Here is a 17,564-nt window from a genome sequence, read left to right on the forward strand (position 1 = left end):
CTTTTTCTCAGATTTGTTGCCGGGCCAAACTTTGTTGTTAAGAAGAAGATAATTTTATACTGGCACAGCGTGTGCACAGTCAGATCTAATGCAGTAAAACCTGGGTAGGTTACAACACTCAGTTAATGCAAATTGATGCATTTTGATAATTGCACATGGAGTGGATAAACAGAAAGTGATCAGAGAACACCACAAAATGGATGTTCTGAATTTATCAGAACTGTGTCTGTATCAGATACTTAGAATGATGTCTTTAATTCAATTATTTTTGGAGGCACTTTATACTGTAGGGATAGTTCACTTGCTGATTTATTTTTTTTTCTTTTTGAGAGGAGAACTGGGTTTGCCAAGTTAGGAAGGGTGTGAATTTATTCCACTTCACAGGAGTAAATATGTTTGCTGCTGCTCTATAGCTGAGAGTGAAGATTCTGTGTGCCTGGGAACTAGAACAAGTGCATAAACTCAGCTGTGAATTAGGAAGTTGCTTGGCCTCTGGAGATACAAGTTCAAGGCTCTGGAAGGCTGTTTTCTCATTATTTTCCAGGGTGTACCAAGGTCTGCTGGGCAATCTAGAAGGTAAACTTCAGGTATGTTGAGATTCTAGCAAGCTTTCTCCCTCCCAAATCCTGAGTCATAGGAGCTTGGGAAGCAGCCAGGAATTTCACCAGACAGGATAGGGGTATTTTTAAAGCATTTTAAAGAGTTGCTGTGATGGAGACCTATCACTGACTTCCAGATGGGCATTTCCATAAATGAAACAAAAGATAGGAGCTTTGTGCTCTGAGGATTTCCCCCTTTTTACATTCTTTTATGGTTTAGGTTTGGTTGGGTGTTTTTTTTTTTTTGGTTTTGTGTTGGTTTTTTTTGTTTGGTTGGTTTTAGTTTTTTGTTGTTGTTGGGGTTTCTTTTATGGTAGTTTTTTTGTTGTTGTTTTAGCTTTATTTTCTTTATTGAAAGCGTTTTTCCCCTCTTCCCTTTTGTCAAGAAAAGATAAATTTTGAGACCTCGGACAGGAATGCAAGCTATTCAGTTATGCTACAGTTGCATAATAAAACCCTGGATTGAATGTCAGGGTTATAATTATTACTGAAGAATGCTGTCAGGTGTGATCAGGTAACTCAGGCCAAGATAAAAAAAGATGGTAGAAATGACTGTATTAGAGAGATGATGTTCTAAGAAGCCACATTAGGATAAGTTGCAACAGGCGAAACGATCGATGAGGCTGTTGCGATGTGTTTAGTTTTAATTTCTAGGCAGGTTAATCTTAGCTGGGAGCATTTACCTGGCAGTTTGTCCCCTTTCTTTGGCCTCCTTGCCCCAAGGCCTCTCTGTGGGGCTCACCTTGGTTTTCCTCATCCCCATCCAGCACCATGTAGGTGAGGAGGGAAACAAGGGATGTGCTGCAGCAGAAGGGTGATCTCTGTGTTTCTGGAAGGGAGAGGATTTCCACCCTGCCCTGCCAGCCCTCAGTCCATGTGGGGTGAAAATGGACCTTCCCTTGAGCTGCTTTGTGCTGTGTGGGCCCCGCTCATGTACTGTGATCAATGTGTGGGTGACCCTGTTTGCTGAGAGAGCCCACTGGTGCCTTGGGAAGGCTGGCCTGAAACAGAGACTGGACAGAGCTGGAGAATAAAGGAGACATTTACTGAAAGGCCTTTAGGGTATGCCTTGGGCGGGACAAGAGGCTACACCCAAGGTGGACAAAGAATGGTCACAAAATGGCTAACTGGTCATGAGGTCTCACGTTTTTATAAGTTTTGGTCTGTTTGCATATTGGGTTTAATTGTCCAGTGACAGCTTTGGGTTGTGAAGTCCCATCCTTCTTGTGTTCCTTGTTCAGCCCACGGTTGTTTGTGCTTTTGGGATGGAAAGTTGTCCTTGGTCTTCAGCAGGAAAAGGATTTGTTTTGTCTCCCTGCTCTGTGAGGAGCTGACTGACACTTAATATAAGGCTCAGAACTGCACCCCTGGGCAGCACAGAATGAGAAAAACATGAAAGCTGGAACTGAAGGCATCTCCAGGAGCACGGGGCTGAGGAGCAGTGGCCATCCCACACACACCCAGCAGTCATTCCTGGGCCAGGCTGGGGGACAGGGGCTGAGTGACAGCTCAGAGGTGAGTGGGAGCGCCTTGGTGGCAGCTCAGAGCTGGGAAAACCTGGTTAGGTTGTGCACTTCACATATTCATTGCCACAGGAGCTGCTCCTAATGCTCTGCTAATTTGTCCTTTGTCTCAGCACAACGGGCTCGTGTCCAGCAAAATCAGGCCTGGAATGAAATTTTGGCTTTTACAAACTCTTTAGGTTTTTAGGGCGCAGTCCAGCAATATAACTAAGTATGTGAACAATATCACTGATTTCAGTAGGGCTGTTGATGCCCTCTTATATATATATTGGTTCTTTTCTGAGGCTGTAACCAGTATCCATCCTCTAAAATTCAGTGTGTGTCACATCCTTGCCTCCAAAACCCGCCCAGACAAAGAAATATCAGCAATTTCCTAAGAGTTTCCACTATAAAACCAAGGTTTTCAGCCAACTGTAACTTCACCCAAATGTAACTGCTCAGCCTAAAATTTCCTGTGCTAAGGGAGGGTGAGCAAGGCGGACTTTTTGTGTAAGAAAATGTGGGTTGAAATCTTTCTGTCACTAGGAAAAATGCATTTGGTGGTTTTTTGTTTGTGGTTTGTTTTTTGTTTTTTTTTTAATCTTGCAGGAACTCTGCTGCTCTCATATTTTGGAGCAAGAAATGCAGCAGAAGAGCTTTCTGATCTGAAAGCAGCTACTGGCATTAACAAGAAACCTCTTTGCCAGTACCTGGGAATGCAAATAAATTTGATCAAATCATGAAGTTCTAAAAATTATGTATCACAAGCAGTATTCAGTACAATGCTGTATTAGAATTTGGCAGCTGAATGCTGTCTATTTTGAGAACATATTTTTCCGCATAAATCCTGTATGCGAAACCATAGAAAACTGGATTTTGTCCTTGTTTCTGCCACAGAGAAACTGCGTGAGGCTGGATAAGTCACTTAGGAGTACAAGCCTGGTCATTAATTTTGCATTTTTCATTCTCTGAGTGCTTAATTTTGAGACAATTTAGGTTTGGTTTTTCACAAGCAGTGTCAGTTTTGGAATGACCTCTCCTAGCCCCGATGGGACCCATCCACCTGGGTAATACCTGAGGGTGTGCTGAGAGCTGGGAGAGCAGGCTGATGATGGCACATTGGTTCCAGTGTTTCAGAAACTCTGATTCCAGGGAGTTTTCCTCCACGTGGATCTGAGATCTGCCCTCCCTCAAGTTAGGGGCTGTATTAAACACTCAGCTGATGTCCCCCAGGCAGCTCTGGGTGCAGCACTTTTTGACCTGAAGGGTGATTTTGTGTGTGAAGTGGTCAAGCGTGGAACATCCTGAGACTGAAAGAATTTTGCATCTGAAGATACTGTATTTTTTATTTATGGCTCAGTCAAAATAAATTAAAATAATCGATGATTGCTTTGAAAGCAAATTACTGGGAGTACTATATATCTACCATGGCAAGTGCTGAAGAGATGAGAATGTCTCATAATGCCAGAGTGAGTTGTGTAAACAAGGGTATTTATATACTCAACAGCAGCAAAGCTCTGAGAGGGTTTTTTGTTGGGTTTGTATTTATTTATTTTTTTTTCTTGGCTGAATCTCCACTGATCCCGCTTTATCCCAAAGGAGGAGGAGGAGAAAACTAATGTTCCTATCACACATGTTCCATTATTGATTTCCATTCCAATCCACCCAAAGTCTTCTGTGCTGGAAATAATTAGACCCTGTGAACAGAGATGAAGCAAAAATCTATACAATGCTGGATTGCCAGAAATGAAGACAAGGGTGCCTAATTAATGCTGCATATAGAATGCCTTTTGGATGAATGGGCTTCCCTTTCTCAGAAGCAGCTCAACAGCAGTTGTGTCACAAATTTGCTGTTAATTAAATGGTGTTCACTGTGTGCCTGTAAAAATGGCACGGAGGAAGAAAAAACATTGGACGGCAGCAGCATTTTACAAGAGCTCTGCAATTTAAAGGAAAGACTGTGAAAAACAAATGTGCAGCCTTCATATGGACAGCAAGATGTTTCTTCCATCTGAAATTCACTTTATGGATTTCCCCAAAGTTCCATAGGAATGTCTTGTCACTGCAGAAATTTGAGCGTTTCAGAAGTTGGATTGGAAGTGTGTTGGGAGGGTTGAGGGTAGGCAGAAGGTTCCTGGGAGCTGAGGAAGGATGGATGAGCTGCAGCCTGGCCAGGGCCTAAGGATTGTTCAGGAGGGGAGTCAGGATGTAGAAGAAGACAGAAAATTCTTTCTGCATGAAAGGTGAACTGAGGGTGATGGAAGGCTGTCTAATGCACACTGGGAACTGAGAAGGCAGATCTTTAGGAATAATGTAAGAGAGCTGATGGAAAAGCTTCACAACAGCCCCCACTAGGAGCAGAAATACCTGGAGGGAAAAACTGGAGGGGACCTGAAGTGTCTGAAGGTGGTTTAGAGAAAAATGTCAGCTGTGTGCACTTGCAGGTAGCAGCAGTGAGGTTGTTGGTGCTTCAGAGGTCTCTGTAGTAGAGGGATTGTGGGACAGCTCATCCTGTAATTTGCAGGCCACTGGTTTCTTCCCTCAGCCTTTAATTCTCTCCTTTTATCTCTATTCCCCCCATGCTCTTCTAGGTGTCTGCTGTGGCCAATCTGAGTTAGACAACTGCTCTCTGTGCATCTCTGGAGAATTTAAATAGCAGCATTCCCTCCTTCTCTTTTTTCCTATAAATGCAGAGGAAATTTATCCTCTTTAGGAAAAGATAGAAAATGGTTTTTTCTAAGAAACTAGAGAATGAGTAAATCCCAGGCTCCTCGCTCAGGCAGATGGAGTCAACTGATGAGTCTGTAGGAATCTTCCTAGGCTGGGCATTAAACTGCAAGAATAGATGTTTTCTGATGAAATTCTAGTTGACATAAATATATTTTTAGCATGGTTTTGATAGAGGGAATTATTTTTCCCAGTATAGTAGATGCTGTGGTTCTGGTTTAGGAATTTTATTAAATAATTTGAAAGCAGGAGAAAGGTACTAATAAAAAAAGAGAGACTTTTATGACATCATGCCTTCTAAGCCCTCTCTTTTTTCCCCATTTGGGTGCTTAGCATTGTCTCTCTCTCCTCTCATTCTGCTTTAATAAGCGTTTTTCTCTCCAAGCTGTTGGCCCTGATGCACAGCTGAAATAGGTGCTCACACAGGTAGTGATTCCTCTCCCCGTTATTGCAGTTTGATTCTGAACTCCAGATTTAATCTGTCTAAATAAGCCACTCCTGGGACTGAAGTCAACTACTAGAACTTTTTGATGTTCAACAAATAGTAAGGCATTACAATGATTTAAATCAAATAACCAAATCCATATGAAATACACTACTTGTTATCTTTCCAACAGATTGATTTTCTTCCCTGGATCCATTTTAAGCTGCACTGCAGTTGCTAAATCAAAAATAAACTGAGTTTTCAGTCTAGGGGCGTGCTAAGTGTATGATTTCCATTACATCACAGCATGCTGTGTATTAAAAATGAAAACATGGAACACATTTTGAGTGCAGAATTGAAATGAATTTTCTGACCTAGTCCCAGTGAATGGACTCTAAAGTGCTGGCAACGACTGTAGCTCCTGGACTGTAATTATCATTTGAGTTATTTCACAGTGATAGGAGACTTTACACCTGCGGGCACAAGTGAGGACTGGCTGACATCAGTGCTTTTTGGAATTATTTTGGGTAATTACTTTGCATAAGTGGCAAAGCTAATCATGTTGGTGCAGCTTGTTACCCTCTTGCATGTTTGTTAGAACATAACCTGGCAAAGTATTTCAAAGCGCTTTTTGAGTGTTAAGTGGAACTTCAGGAGAGTGTGAAAACAATTCTGGTTTCACAGAAATCGGTCCTGTCCTTTTTTCTTCAGCAGCAGCAGAAGCTCATCTCCACAGCATGTATTTTGAATTCTCATGAGCTTAGGAAGCATCACTGTTTGCTCAGTCCATCCAGAATCAGACTCCTGGGGCTATCGCCCCGAGTTAAATGGATCTTGGGTATTTCACATAAAATAAACTGGTACAGAAACATAACCTGCCTCTCTTTTCTCCCGCAGCTTGGCTTTACACCCCCGAAAAAACATCGTGCTCACGGGCGGCGATGACCGCCTCTGGAAGACCTGGGGCTTCCCTGATGGCAACATCCTGCTGACAGGGGAAGGTCACACGGATTGGCTCTCAGGCTGCTGCTTCAGGCCCAGGTCAGTGCCCACAGCCCCTGAACTGGCCCTGCTCCCTCCCGGAGCTCCTGTGTTCACTGTTCTCAGAGGGCCCCCACGCTCTCTGCTGAATTCCCTAACGCGCGGATAAAACGTTCCTCTGCCTTTCGCGCTGTTGACTTAAGACTGATTGCTTTTAGTATTTTGTACATCTTAAACTCTGTCCCCGTGGCAGTGCACATAACAAGGAGTAATAAGCTTTTCAGGTCTTGCTGTATTCATTTTCTCCCTGTTCGTGCACTATGGCAAACACAGTCCCGTTATTAATAATACTGAAAAGTTGACTTCTTGTATTACACATTATTTGTCATATGACTAAGAGTATTTGGGTTTACCTAGAGAATAAGAATATGAGCTTTCCTGCTCTTTCATTGTATGGATTCAAAGCTGAATTCATAAATGAAAGTGAACACTGAAAATAAAAATTAAATATTGAAGTTACAAGGGTCGTGGAAATAGGGCAAACATGCGTTAGATTTTTTGGTCTTTCTGTTGAAAAATAGGACATCGTTTTACTCTCAAAACCAAAATCCATTTGATTAGGCTGAGCTTCTATATGTTGAAATTGCTTTGCATCAGATTTGTGAGGCAGCAGTTTAAATAGAGTTCTTTACTGTTAATATAATAAAGGTCTGCCAGGCTATTCACCTGAGGCTCGGTTATAAAAGGAGCATTATTAAGCCTTCAACCTTGTATTTTCATTGTGTTTATTTTATGAAGCAATATTAGCTCTCTTCTTCGTGAGGAGGAAATGCATCCTATTTAATTTCATGGTTCCTCCTGATTTCTGAGTTTGTAATGAGCTACCAAAGGCTCACACAGTCCTCTATACACAAGAAAATCCCCTCCTTCTTTTCAAAACCTCAAGAACCAGGAGTCACGCTTTCTGGGATGAATTAAACATGCATTTACTCTTCTCTTGCATCACTTTCTCCTAAGAAAAACAGGCTTTTTCTTAAGATGTTTTGTTTTCACCGTGTTCTCTTTTTCATGTGTATATCCTTAGAAATAATGCCATTTAAAAGGCGCGGATAATATTTAACTTAAATTATTGCATATAATACAGGAGGATTGAAATGGAAGGCTCAGCTTCTTGTTTCCAGGTGGTTGGAAAACGTGTCTATTGCTGCTTGACAGATTTCAGAGTTTGTGAGTGCTGGACACAGTTTAAACTTGCAGATAAACAGAATGCTGCCTCTTCCTCTTACCTGTTGTGAATGTAAAGCTTAGCACAGGGGAAGAAAAGGAAATACAATTAGAAGAGGATGTTATCATTTATAAAGCTGCTGGGCATACTAATCAGATTTCGATAATGCATTGTTACCATGACACCCGCTGACTCAGAGACTCCAAACTATTTTCTCATTAGTCTTTGACCAGAATACAGTCCTTTCAATAGGCTTTCCTATTTCTCATTCAATTATTGAAATTAAAATGAGTTGAGGTACATCATTATTCTCTTGCAGTATAAATTGACTCCTGCTGAATGCTCTGGAGTGATTCAAAAGCACTGCTGTTAAAATATTTTTTTCTGTTACTGCATAAAATATATAATGTAGCAGAATACATTTAACCATATTTTAAATTTTCTTTAATTTTTTTTTTTTTTTTAGGTAGGAGACTTTTATATATCCATTTTTCTTGGAAGCAAGACCAACTAATAAAAACTGAGAGTTTTAACAGATTTTTTTCTTTTCTTTTTCTGGCGTTATATGTAGATAACTTCTAGTTTTGCTCCCATTTTAAAGTTTTGAAGTGGAAAAGATAAATATTTTTGTGCTACTGGGCTATGAAATGGTGACCTGGGTAGAGCTTCCATAGTTCTGTAGTCTTTCCTGTTTGTCCTCTGTGAGATCAGTTCTCCTCTGTGTTTCTTCAGTCTCTGTAAAATCAGGTTTAGAACCACCTCCACCTCTGGTGTTCTGTGAGTTGTTCTGTGTGCAGCCACACACCAGTCCGCTGTCAGATCCTCTGGTACAGCACCCAGCAATAACCCACAGCCCGACACCAGGCACTCGTGATTTGAGGAGAGCTGTGATGTGCATTGAACTGATGTTTCTGCACATGCAAAGGGTTTAAAATCCCTGGGGTTTTATGTGCTCACGGAGTGTTACTTGAGTCTTTCTCTTGGTTGTTTCTATGCCACCACCACGTAAATAGGGGCAAAGCTGCCAGTATCACTGGTGCCTGGGAAGATCTAGAAATGTGACACTAAAGTGCTGTTGGGTTTATAGATCCTCAGTGTCTGCAAGAGCCATGAGAGAACATGGTTCTAGGAAGGAGCAATGACAAGGTAAAGGCGTGTTTTAGGCTCTGGTCCAGGCACTACAGAAATGAGGATTGTCCTTAGGAGCTTTCCACAGTGTCCTAAAGCATCATCACAGAGCCTTAGGGGCAGTTATTGATGGAGGAGTCTTCCTCCCCACGCCCCCACTGACCAATGTGCTTCATTCCACGATGATTTTTTTTCTGAAAGCCACCTCTCTTTCAGCTGTGATCAAAGCAGGGTGAGAGGAGACTGTGCTGGGCTCCAAGGCTGCTGCTGTGTCACTCCTGGGTCAGCACAAAGGGTCTGAGTGCCCCGTGTGTTCTCCCTGTAGTGGCTCCCAGGACGGGGGATGAAGGGCAGCAGCCTGGCTTTGTGCATGCAAGGAGCAGAGCAGCTCCCTGCAGATCTGAGAGTGAAGTATTGCCTTCAGCTTTTAAAATAAAAGTGAAACTTCAAACAGGTCTTGTCATCTGCAGCATGCAGCAGCTGGGAGGAGGGAGGACAACAGTGCTTCCTTCTTTGAAACTCAGGTGACACCTGGTCAAACTTCAAAAAAACCAGTGTTTTTACTCTGGTCTGGCTGAACACTGCTTTGCAGATGAATTAGTTGTTTTAAGCTCCTGTGAGTGTTGAAAAATTTAATGTTTTGCAGCTCGCCTTTTCTAGATGTGAAGGAATGAGGGAGTCAGAATGTCTCCTGTCACAGTCATACACAGAGGCTTCGTGGTAAGAATGTGGAGAGCTGGGGAAGAGCAGTGTAGTGCACCTGGGAGTGCCAGGGGACTCAAATGTAATTGTAATAGCAGACAAAAATCTGCATCCTCTGCCAGTCTCCAGAATAAGCTGAGGATGTTGATGCTGTACCTTTGAGGACCATACCCTAATTACACAAAGATATTTCATTGCATGTACTAGATTTATTCATCTTTGTTACCAACCTTCCTGGGTGGCTACAGAATCAAGCTCTGCAGCACAGCAGAGGTGTGTGTTAATGTCTGATAAAATCCCAGTGAACAGTAAAATATTGTATTCTTGCCCTGCCTATGGGCTGGTACAATATGTAATGTTCTTAATATTTTCATAAATATTAATCAGGTCAACTCTTCTAAAATATTTGTCGCCCTTTTCATACAAGTATTGTCTGGTTCTGTGGAATACAATGAATTTCTGAATTGAAGAGAAGTACAAACTGTAGGTTCTTGAAGCTATTTAAAACTTGCACTGAAAGTTGTCAGATTGTCAGCTCCTTCCTAATGTCCTGTTCCCCTAAGAAAGAAGCAGAGTTTCTGGTGTTCTCTCTGCTGCTATTGCAACTCTCACAGTTACTGAGGAAAGAAATCAAAACTGTTATCAATTTTTTTCTATTATTATTATATAGAAATTGCTGCAGCACTTACTTTTACCTGTGTGGATTTTCTATAAGTTTTATTGCTATAAAACCTGGAGCCAGGTGTTGTCTCCTTGGTAATTAATAAAATAACTAAAGAAAAGATAGAATAAGTATGTTCATGCATCAAACATACAAATAAAGGCATGTCATGTTTGATACACGAGAAGAATATGCCAGTGAGGGGAAGCAAGAGAAAGATGAGGTGTTGGGCTGAAAGAACAACCCATGTTCTTCCAGAACAGAGGCAGCTCTGGCTGGTATTTCTCCAAGCTGGAGGAGGTGATGGTACTCAGATGGAAACAGGAAAAAGACATCCCTGTAGAGAGAGAATTAGCAGAATATATGGATATATGGAGGATGGATGTGAGGAACTGGAGAGAGATTGAAAGAGCTGTGGAGGGAATGCAACTCCAGGTGGGATTGCATTCACACAAGAAGCTTTTTGGGGAACTGTGGGAAACTGAGCAATGTGGTGGCCTCTCAAGACCAAGTCCAAAATGTTGCTGACAATTCAGAGTAGAGGAAAAGGACTGGGATAATGATATTTGCCCAAAGTTTTCAAGAGAGGTGTCTGATAAATATGAAATTGAGTACATTAGACTCTATCAGAGTGGAAGCTATTTTCTCATCATACAGAAGTTCTCAGAAAAGTTCTTACAAAATCTTCCTAAAAAGCAAATTCCTGAGCAGAATTGAAGTCAGAATAAGCTTTGAAACTGAAATCAATTCTTACTCAGGTAAGCCTCCTAATTTTATTTTTTACATTATTTTAATTTTTTTTTTTAAATCGTATCATTTGTGAAGAAGCTATCCACATCAATCCACACCAATCTTCTTTACAGTCATCATATCCTCAGCTATCAGTGTGTGTTGAGAACCATCTGCAGGGTATGGAGAGAGTCACACAAAATCTGATACTGAAGATAAGTGACTGCTTTCTTAGTTACAAATTGCAAATAATACCTTTTAAATAGCTAAGATGGTACCGGGCCCACAAAGCCTCAGCAAATGAAAAGCATTTGATGACATATAGAGAAGAGTAGGTTCTTTAGTCCCAGTAGCAAGATAATTTAAAATATTCTACTAACATCAAATGTATTTCTCCTTGTACTTTAATAATTCCTAATGCCATCCTTCATTTCATTTTTATTTCTACGATAAGAAATAGGAATTATCTGTCATGCCATTTTGTTTAATGTACTGACTTCCAAGATTTGATGCTGTAGTTATTTGGTGAAACTAGGGGGACTTACAGAACAAACAGTCGCTGCTGAAGTTATGATTCCGGGATCTGCAAGATGTTGCTACAATCTAATGTTTGTTTGTTTTAGTGAAATGCAGCAGCATTTGTCTGCATGGAAACTGTAATTTAACATTAAGCAGTGGGATTTGACTATGCTACTGCAGGCTCTTTCTTATTAGAGACCTTCACTTGTTCTTTTGGGCTCCGGAAAACACCTATCCACAGGATGAAATGAAGCAAGGTTTGGAGCCAATGATTTTGAAGTGTTGGTTTTTATCACCCATCCTTCAGAGGCACTGCCCAGACTGGGTCAGCAGGCACACCGAGGTGACACTGTACATGTAAGCCAGCAGAAACCAAAGGAAGTTCCTGGAGATGTTGAAACAGGAACAGGCTGGAAATTCAGCTTCATCAGGGACCATTTCAAACCCCATTATGGAATAGTTTCAGCAGTGGTATGCTTTGGGACCCTCCTGTTTGTTGTGCTCCAGATCACTTCTCCAGTGATGTTAAGAGTTGTGTGCACTTTTTTGTGGGATTACTGCCCAATCCCACAAAATTTGCACAGGCCCTGGACCTCCCAGAAAATTCCTGTGCAAGCACTGTATGGCTGAGCAGTGCATTTCCAGCTGCTCAGGTACTTCTGGAGGAGTGGAGTACTGAGCACAAGCTGCCTGTGGGGGGACAGGAGGTGTGCAGCACACCCCAGGGAGATGTTCTGCCTGCACTTTCAGGGAACTGCTGGATTCATTATGGACAGCACAGAAATCTGGGAAGCGTAATGATCAGTCGGTGTTTAGATGACCAGGTTCCATTAATTGCACCTTCTGGCTGGAGAGTGAGGAGCTGAAGGAAGGCAGAACTCTCCCTGGTGGGTGAGGCTGCTCAGGGGGCTGCTGTGCACACCTGGGAGCCAGGGAGGAGGAGGAGGAGAGGAAAGCCAGCCTTCACCCTCCTGCCTGGCCACAGAGCACCAGTCCTCCCAGGGAAGGGGTTTGGAGATCACTGGTAATAAAAAGTCCATGGACAGTGAGCTCCAGAACACTTTCTCTGCTGGCTTTGGAAATGTAAACGCTGGTTTTCACGCTGTACATTAAACAAGGCTGAGACTTGAAAGCCAACTCCCCTCTAAGCATTAACATAAAAAAGAGTTGTAAGAGTTGGGTTAATCACAAAGGTCTCTGTTGGCTATCAGTGGAATGGAATTATTTTGATTTGTGCTTTGAAATAGTCTTTAAAATCTAATTCAGGTCTCACTGCAGAAACAGATGGGTTTTATTTATCCTTTTGCTACTCTTGATAGCTATGAAAGAAACATGAGATAGTCTGTATGTTCTACTTAGGACTTTTGAACACTTATTTAATGAAAGGCATAATGATTTAATTTTTTAGAGGATGTTGAATTCCTGCATAGTTCAATAAAGCCTTTAGTTACCAGATTACATATTAAATTTGCCAGTGGTAAGAAACTTCTTTTGAGTGGCATGATTAATTTTCACTCATCTAACTGGCTTTATGTAACATTATATTTAGCAGTCGAGACATCTGTTAAGGTGTTTTATCAAACTGAGCTAATACAGGAGTCAAAAGAAAAAAAGTTGTATTCATTTATTCTGCAAGGAAAAAAAACTATTTCAGAAGTCTTTTATTCAGTTCCCCCGTGTACAGTATTCACTGTGGGCTTGGTGTTTTCAAGCACAGAAAAAATTTCATTTCAAAAGTAGCTTTATTTATTTCAAAATCTTCGATAAGCTTCATACTTTTTATACAAAGAAACAGTCTTAACATCATTCTCTCTCAAGCTTACAAAGCTTACTTTTTTTACCTCACAAACATGTTTGGGAGGGCATTAGATTTCCTTTGGGATTCTCAATTTCATTATTTTTATCAATAAAAAGCCTCTGCTGGACAAAGGAATAAATCACACATAAATGAAATATGAGAGATTACATGAGAAGCTCAGCTTTTGCTTAGTCTAATTCAATATCTTTGGCCAAACGTCCCAATGTCAAAGGCTTTATAAGTATTCTACAGGATCAGTCTGGCAAAGAGAAATCAATAACCAGGTAATGGATTTGATTAAAATTTTTCCCCTTCCACCCACTCCCACCAGCCAAATATTTCTACCCATACTAATCTCTCCTGGCACTGTGGAACAGTTGGTTATTCTCTGTGGGCTTTTGAGATGTAAATATATACATACAGTGTGTTTTCATTTCAAAGAGCTCTGTTGACTATTGGTGAGTATCTATGTCAAGAAAAAACAGTGTCTGTATCTCATTTTCTTTAGAGAGCTCAGTTCTGCAATGTGCTTTTGGAAAATATGAAATGATAACAACTGTAACTTTGCTACAGATTTACATCCTGATTTGTTCTTCAGAAGTTGGCTTCTTTCTGCTGTTTCTGCCCAGCTGAGGAGCATTTCCTCACACAGGCCAAGGTTCCCAGCAGATGTCCAAACGTCTGCAGATTCTCTTTGTTGCCAAATCCTCAGTTGTCTGCTTTACCCCTGTGTTTCTCTTTTTTTCTTGGTCTTCTGTCTCTGAGGTGATTGTAGTGGCAGCCCACATGCCATCTGGAAGGTTTGCCTTCAGAAACATTCATAATTAGGCCATTAATGTTCTGCAAGGATGTTACCTCTGCTTTAAGGAAGTAGTTTTCCCCGTCAATAGAAAGACCAAAAAATGTTCCTGTTGCATGAAACCCAAAGAGTCTATCATTATATTGATTTTAGAAAGCAAAACAGTGTGCAGTTCCCTAGTGTGGTTACTGAATAGGCTTCACTTTTCATCCAGAATGACCAGGCTTGAATGAAAAACTGCCTTTGGCTTGTGTTTCTTAGTTGGTGTAGGTAGTGACCGCTCAGAGCTAGTGATTCACTAATAATATCTCCATTACAATAATTCAGCGAGCGGCAGCAGAGAGAAGCGCTGAGGACAGCTGGAGACAGGAGAGGGAGGAAACAGTGGGCAGAAGCAGCAGTCCTCCTACTGAGCACTTCAGATGTATATTAGGAACAACTACAGGAAGAAAAGCCATTGCCATAAATGCTGAAAGCACTCTGCTTTCACAGGTGGCTTTTCCCACATACTGAACTTCAGCACCAGGGGTTGGAAGCCTGTTGATAAACCAATGCCATTTCTATTGATTAATTTGCGGCCCCTTCATTACAGATGGACAACATGTCTTTAAAGGCTCTTTAGAAAAGCCCTCAATCTTCATAACTGCAATGTGTGACCTTGGATAGATCAGAAATCCTAATGGGGATAAGAAGTTAGCTAGTCTTCGTGTCATATTATTTAATTTCTTATTTAATTACCTTATCCTCATAGTCTGTCATTTAAATGTTATGCTGGCCCATAAGGTGAATAGTTTTCAAATGTTGTGAATGCTTAGCTTACACAGAAACGATGTTATTTTTCTGAAATGATGGTCTTGTGTGCTACATTCTCCCATTATCTGAATTTTAGACCTGAAAACGGACATATTTAATCTGGGGAGCTTTAAACTAATCTGATAATAGGTTGAAAAGACACTGGGATTATCAATTCCACAAAACCGGTGTCAAGTTTAATCCTTCTCTTTCTGACAAAAATTTATTTAGTTTTATTAAGCATCACCATTTTGATGTAATTGTTTTGACTTAGAAATTGCAAGGAAACTTTCTGATCAGCAGTGTAGGTAACTAGATTTGGTGTTTACTTGAAATAAAAAAATAATTTCTACATGATAGCCACTTTGATAGGAAAAGAGTAGAGGAATAGGCAGTTGAAATCTCTTTATAGAGTGTTAATAAAACAGGATATTTCTAAACCTATTAGTTCAGCTTCAGTGAAGCCATGTGTGTATTTTCTGAATATTCTCTGAAAGTTTTGCAGAGGTTTGCCTGCTCTACAAGGAGCTCTTGGTTTCTTTTTCTGCATATCTGCCTGATTTTCAGTCCGTGCAGCTCTTGCTGCCTGGGAGTCACCAGAAGTGGTTCAGTTTTGCTGATCACTTATCCAGGCTGTGAGGGGAAAAAAAAAAAACAACCACAAACCAACCCTGTTGTTCACTTTGGTGTGTTCAGGTTTTTGAGCAGGTCATGTTTTCTTCTGGCTTCCTCGGCGTTTTGTGCTGTGGAGTTGCAGAGGGAGCTGCCCTGTCTGGGGCTGGCGAGTCTCAGCTCAGCGCTCCGATCGCGGCCGCGCTGCTCGCGCTGTTCCCAGTCCTTGTACACATCCAAACATCTCTCCTAATGGAATCTCTGCTGTTATGTTTCTCCGAGTGCAATTATAATCTCCGTGCCTTTAACATCCTCGCTTCATTATTGCTTTCTTCTGTGCAATAAAGGCAATTGTATTTTCCCTCAGGTCTGCTGCAAGGGTTCTAGTGGAGTGGCTAAGGAGATATCTGTGTTTGTTATATTGTTAAAATGAGCCTTTCCTAAAGTGCGGCTGTTAAAATAACAAACATTAGTGTTAGAGTTGACTAGAGAATGGCAATTCAATTGAGGCAGTATCTAAGATATTTGAATTGGAAATAGCCCCCAAATATTTAGAGTGTTTACAAGATTTTGTCTGGAGCACAAACTCCAGGTATGAATTGCACAGTCATTTATTGTGTTTCTGTGTTTCCCTTCATGCTGTGTGGCTGCAGTAATTTGGGGAATTCCAGGTACAAAGCACTTGCAGTAGCACAGGTGGCAGGAGAAGTTGCCCAGCAGGAATGAGCATCAGGAGTTGCTTGACTGCTGAGGGATGTGGAACCACGTTCTTATTTTGTGGTGGTTACTGCCTTTGTGTCTGAGTAGTGTGTATATAAAACAAATGGGGGCCAGAGGGAGATTAGATTTAGATTACCTGTGAGAGTTGTTATGTTTGAAGGGTTTCCTGGTGCCTCCTCTCCTGAGCAGTCAGTGTTTAAGCTGTGTAACATTGTGGATGAAAGTTCAGTTTTCGTGCACAGCCTTTCAGAGAAAGGGTGGAAATTTATATTCACTTTGCTATTCTGCTTCCTCTCATATCAGCCCAGGATTCTGCTCATGTTCAGCATTTCCATTCCTCCTCCACTCGTGGAGTTAGATTGTTATTGATCACTGTCTCCATTAACTCACTCCGTGTCCTCAAGCTGTGTCCCTGTATCCCCAGGGCATGGCTCAGTGAGATCATCACCTGCCCCACGTACAAACACTGGGCTCCTGCCCTGTCCTGTGTGTTTTCTTGGCCTTCACTCTCAGGACCATTACACGAGAGTGAGTTAAATATCCTTCCAGGAGCCTGGGAATTTTCAAATCCCAGTGCAGAACTTTCCATTGGCTGCGAAATCCCTGTGCACTCACCGAACTCTCTCTGCAGATGAATATGCAGCTTAAAAATGATGCTTTGTACAAACATGCAAACGGGATTAATGGCTGTGGTTCATTACTGGCTATTGATTGTGATTAGACATCACTGGACCACCGTTGGGGGATGATAACGGATTTAAAATGACTGAGCCACAACTTTGCATTTTAGAGGAACCGAGACACAGGATTATGGCTGTTAATATAGGTCATAAATCTGTTCTGTACATGGAATTCATGTATCTGAACTCCTTCCAAACTACATTTTTCCCTACTTCAACAGCCCTTCATTACAATTTGAGGATTTGGAGTCATTCCAGTGGAGGAAAAATGACCCAACTGGATGGGATGGGTGTTGAGATGAAGTATCACACTGTAATGGCACACTCTTTAATGTATGTCATGGATATTGATTGGTACCGTGCATAATTTTATGTGGGCTAAATACATTATTTGAAAAAATTTAGCAGGAAGACTTTCACTTACACTGGATTGTTTGAGAGAAGGTGTTGGAATGGTACAGAATAGATCTCATTTCTGGAAAATGTGGTAGTTTTGCAATGTTTACTCATTATATTTGATGTCAGGTAAAATAGTTATTCTCGTGAAGTTAATGGAGGAAAATTTACTTGGCAGTAGGCTACAGGAGGGTGGCACAGCTGGACTCAGAAACCCTGTTTGCCTTCAGCATAAGAAGGCTTCCTAATTGTTGGAGATATCACTGGCCAGGCTCCCACGAGCTCCCTGCTTCCAGCTGGAGGCCAGAATTCTCCTACCCCTTGCTAAATAGGTGTCTGATTTTGCTGTGAGGTGCTAGACATGCAGGAAGCTTTTCAAAATAACATCTTTTTTTGAACGCAAAATAATTGTATAAAGGGAATTCATTGCTGTCTGATTTTTGCCCAGAGCCCTGCATTGTGTAGTGCCTGCTGTCTTGCTGGCACGTTTTGCTGCGTCTAATCTCCAAGTATTGTAACTAGTCTATCTTTTGTCTTTTAGTTTTTATTCCTTACCTGGTGTGCTTCACA

The 17,564-nt window shown here is 41.3% G+C and overlaps 1 protein-coding gene across 1 annotated transcript in view; it reads left to right on the top strand.

Annotated features, from left to right (window-relative positions):
- Nucleotides 1-17,564, top strand: part of SPAG16 (sperm associated antigen 16) — a 273,745-nt gene that overhangs the window by 169,846 nt on the left and 86,335 nt on the right. Inside the window, 1 exon segment of the mRNA XM_066322434.1 lies at nucleotides 6,150-6,293. Within this exon segment, the coding sequence (XP_066178531.1) occupies nucleotides 6,150-6,293 (144 nt within the window).

The sequence above is a fragment of the Sylvia atricapilla genome, chromosome 7 (genome assembly GCF_009819655.1).
Source record: "Sylvia atricapilla isolate bSylAtr1 chromosome 7, bSylAtr1.pri, whole genome shotgun sequence".
In the NCBI taxonomy this organism is placed as follows: domain Eukaryota; kingdom Metazoa; phylum Chordata; class Aves; order Passeriformes; family Sylviidae; genus Sylvia; species Sylvia atricapilla.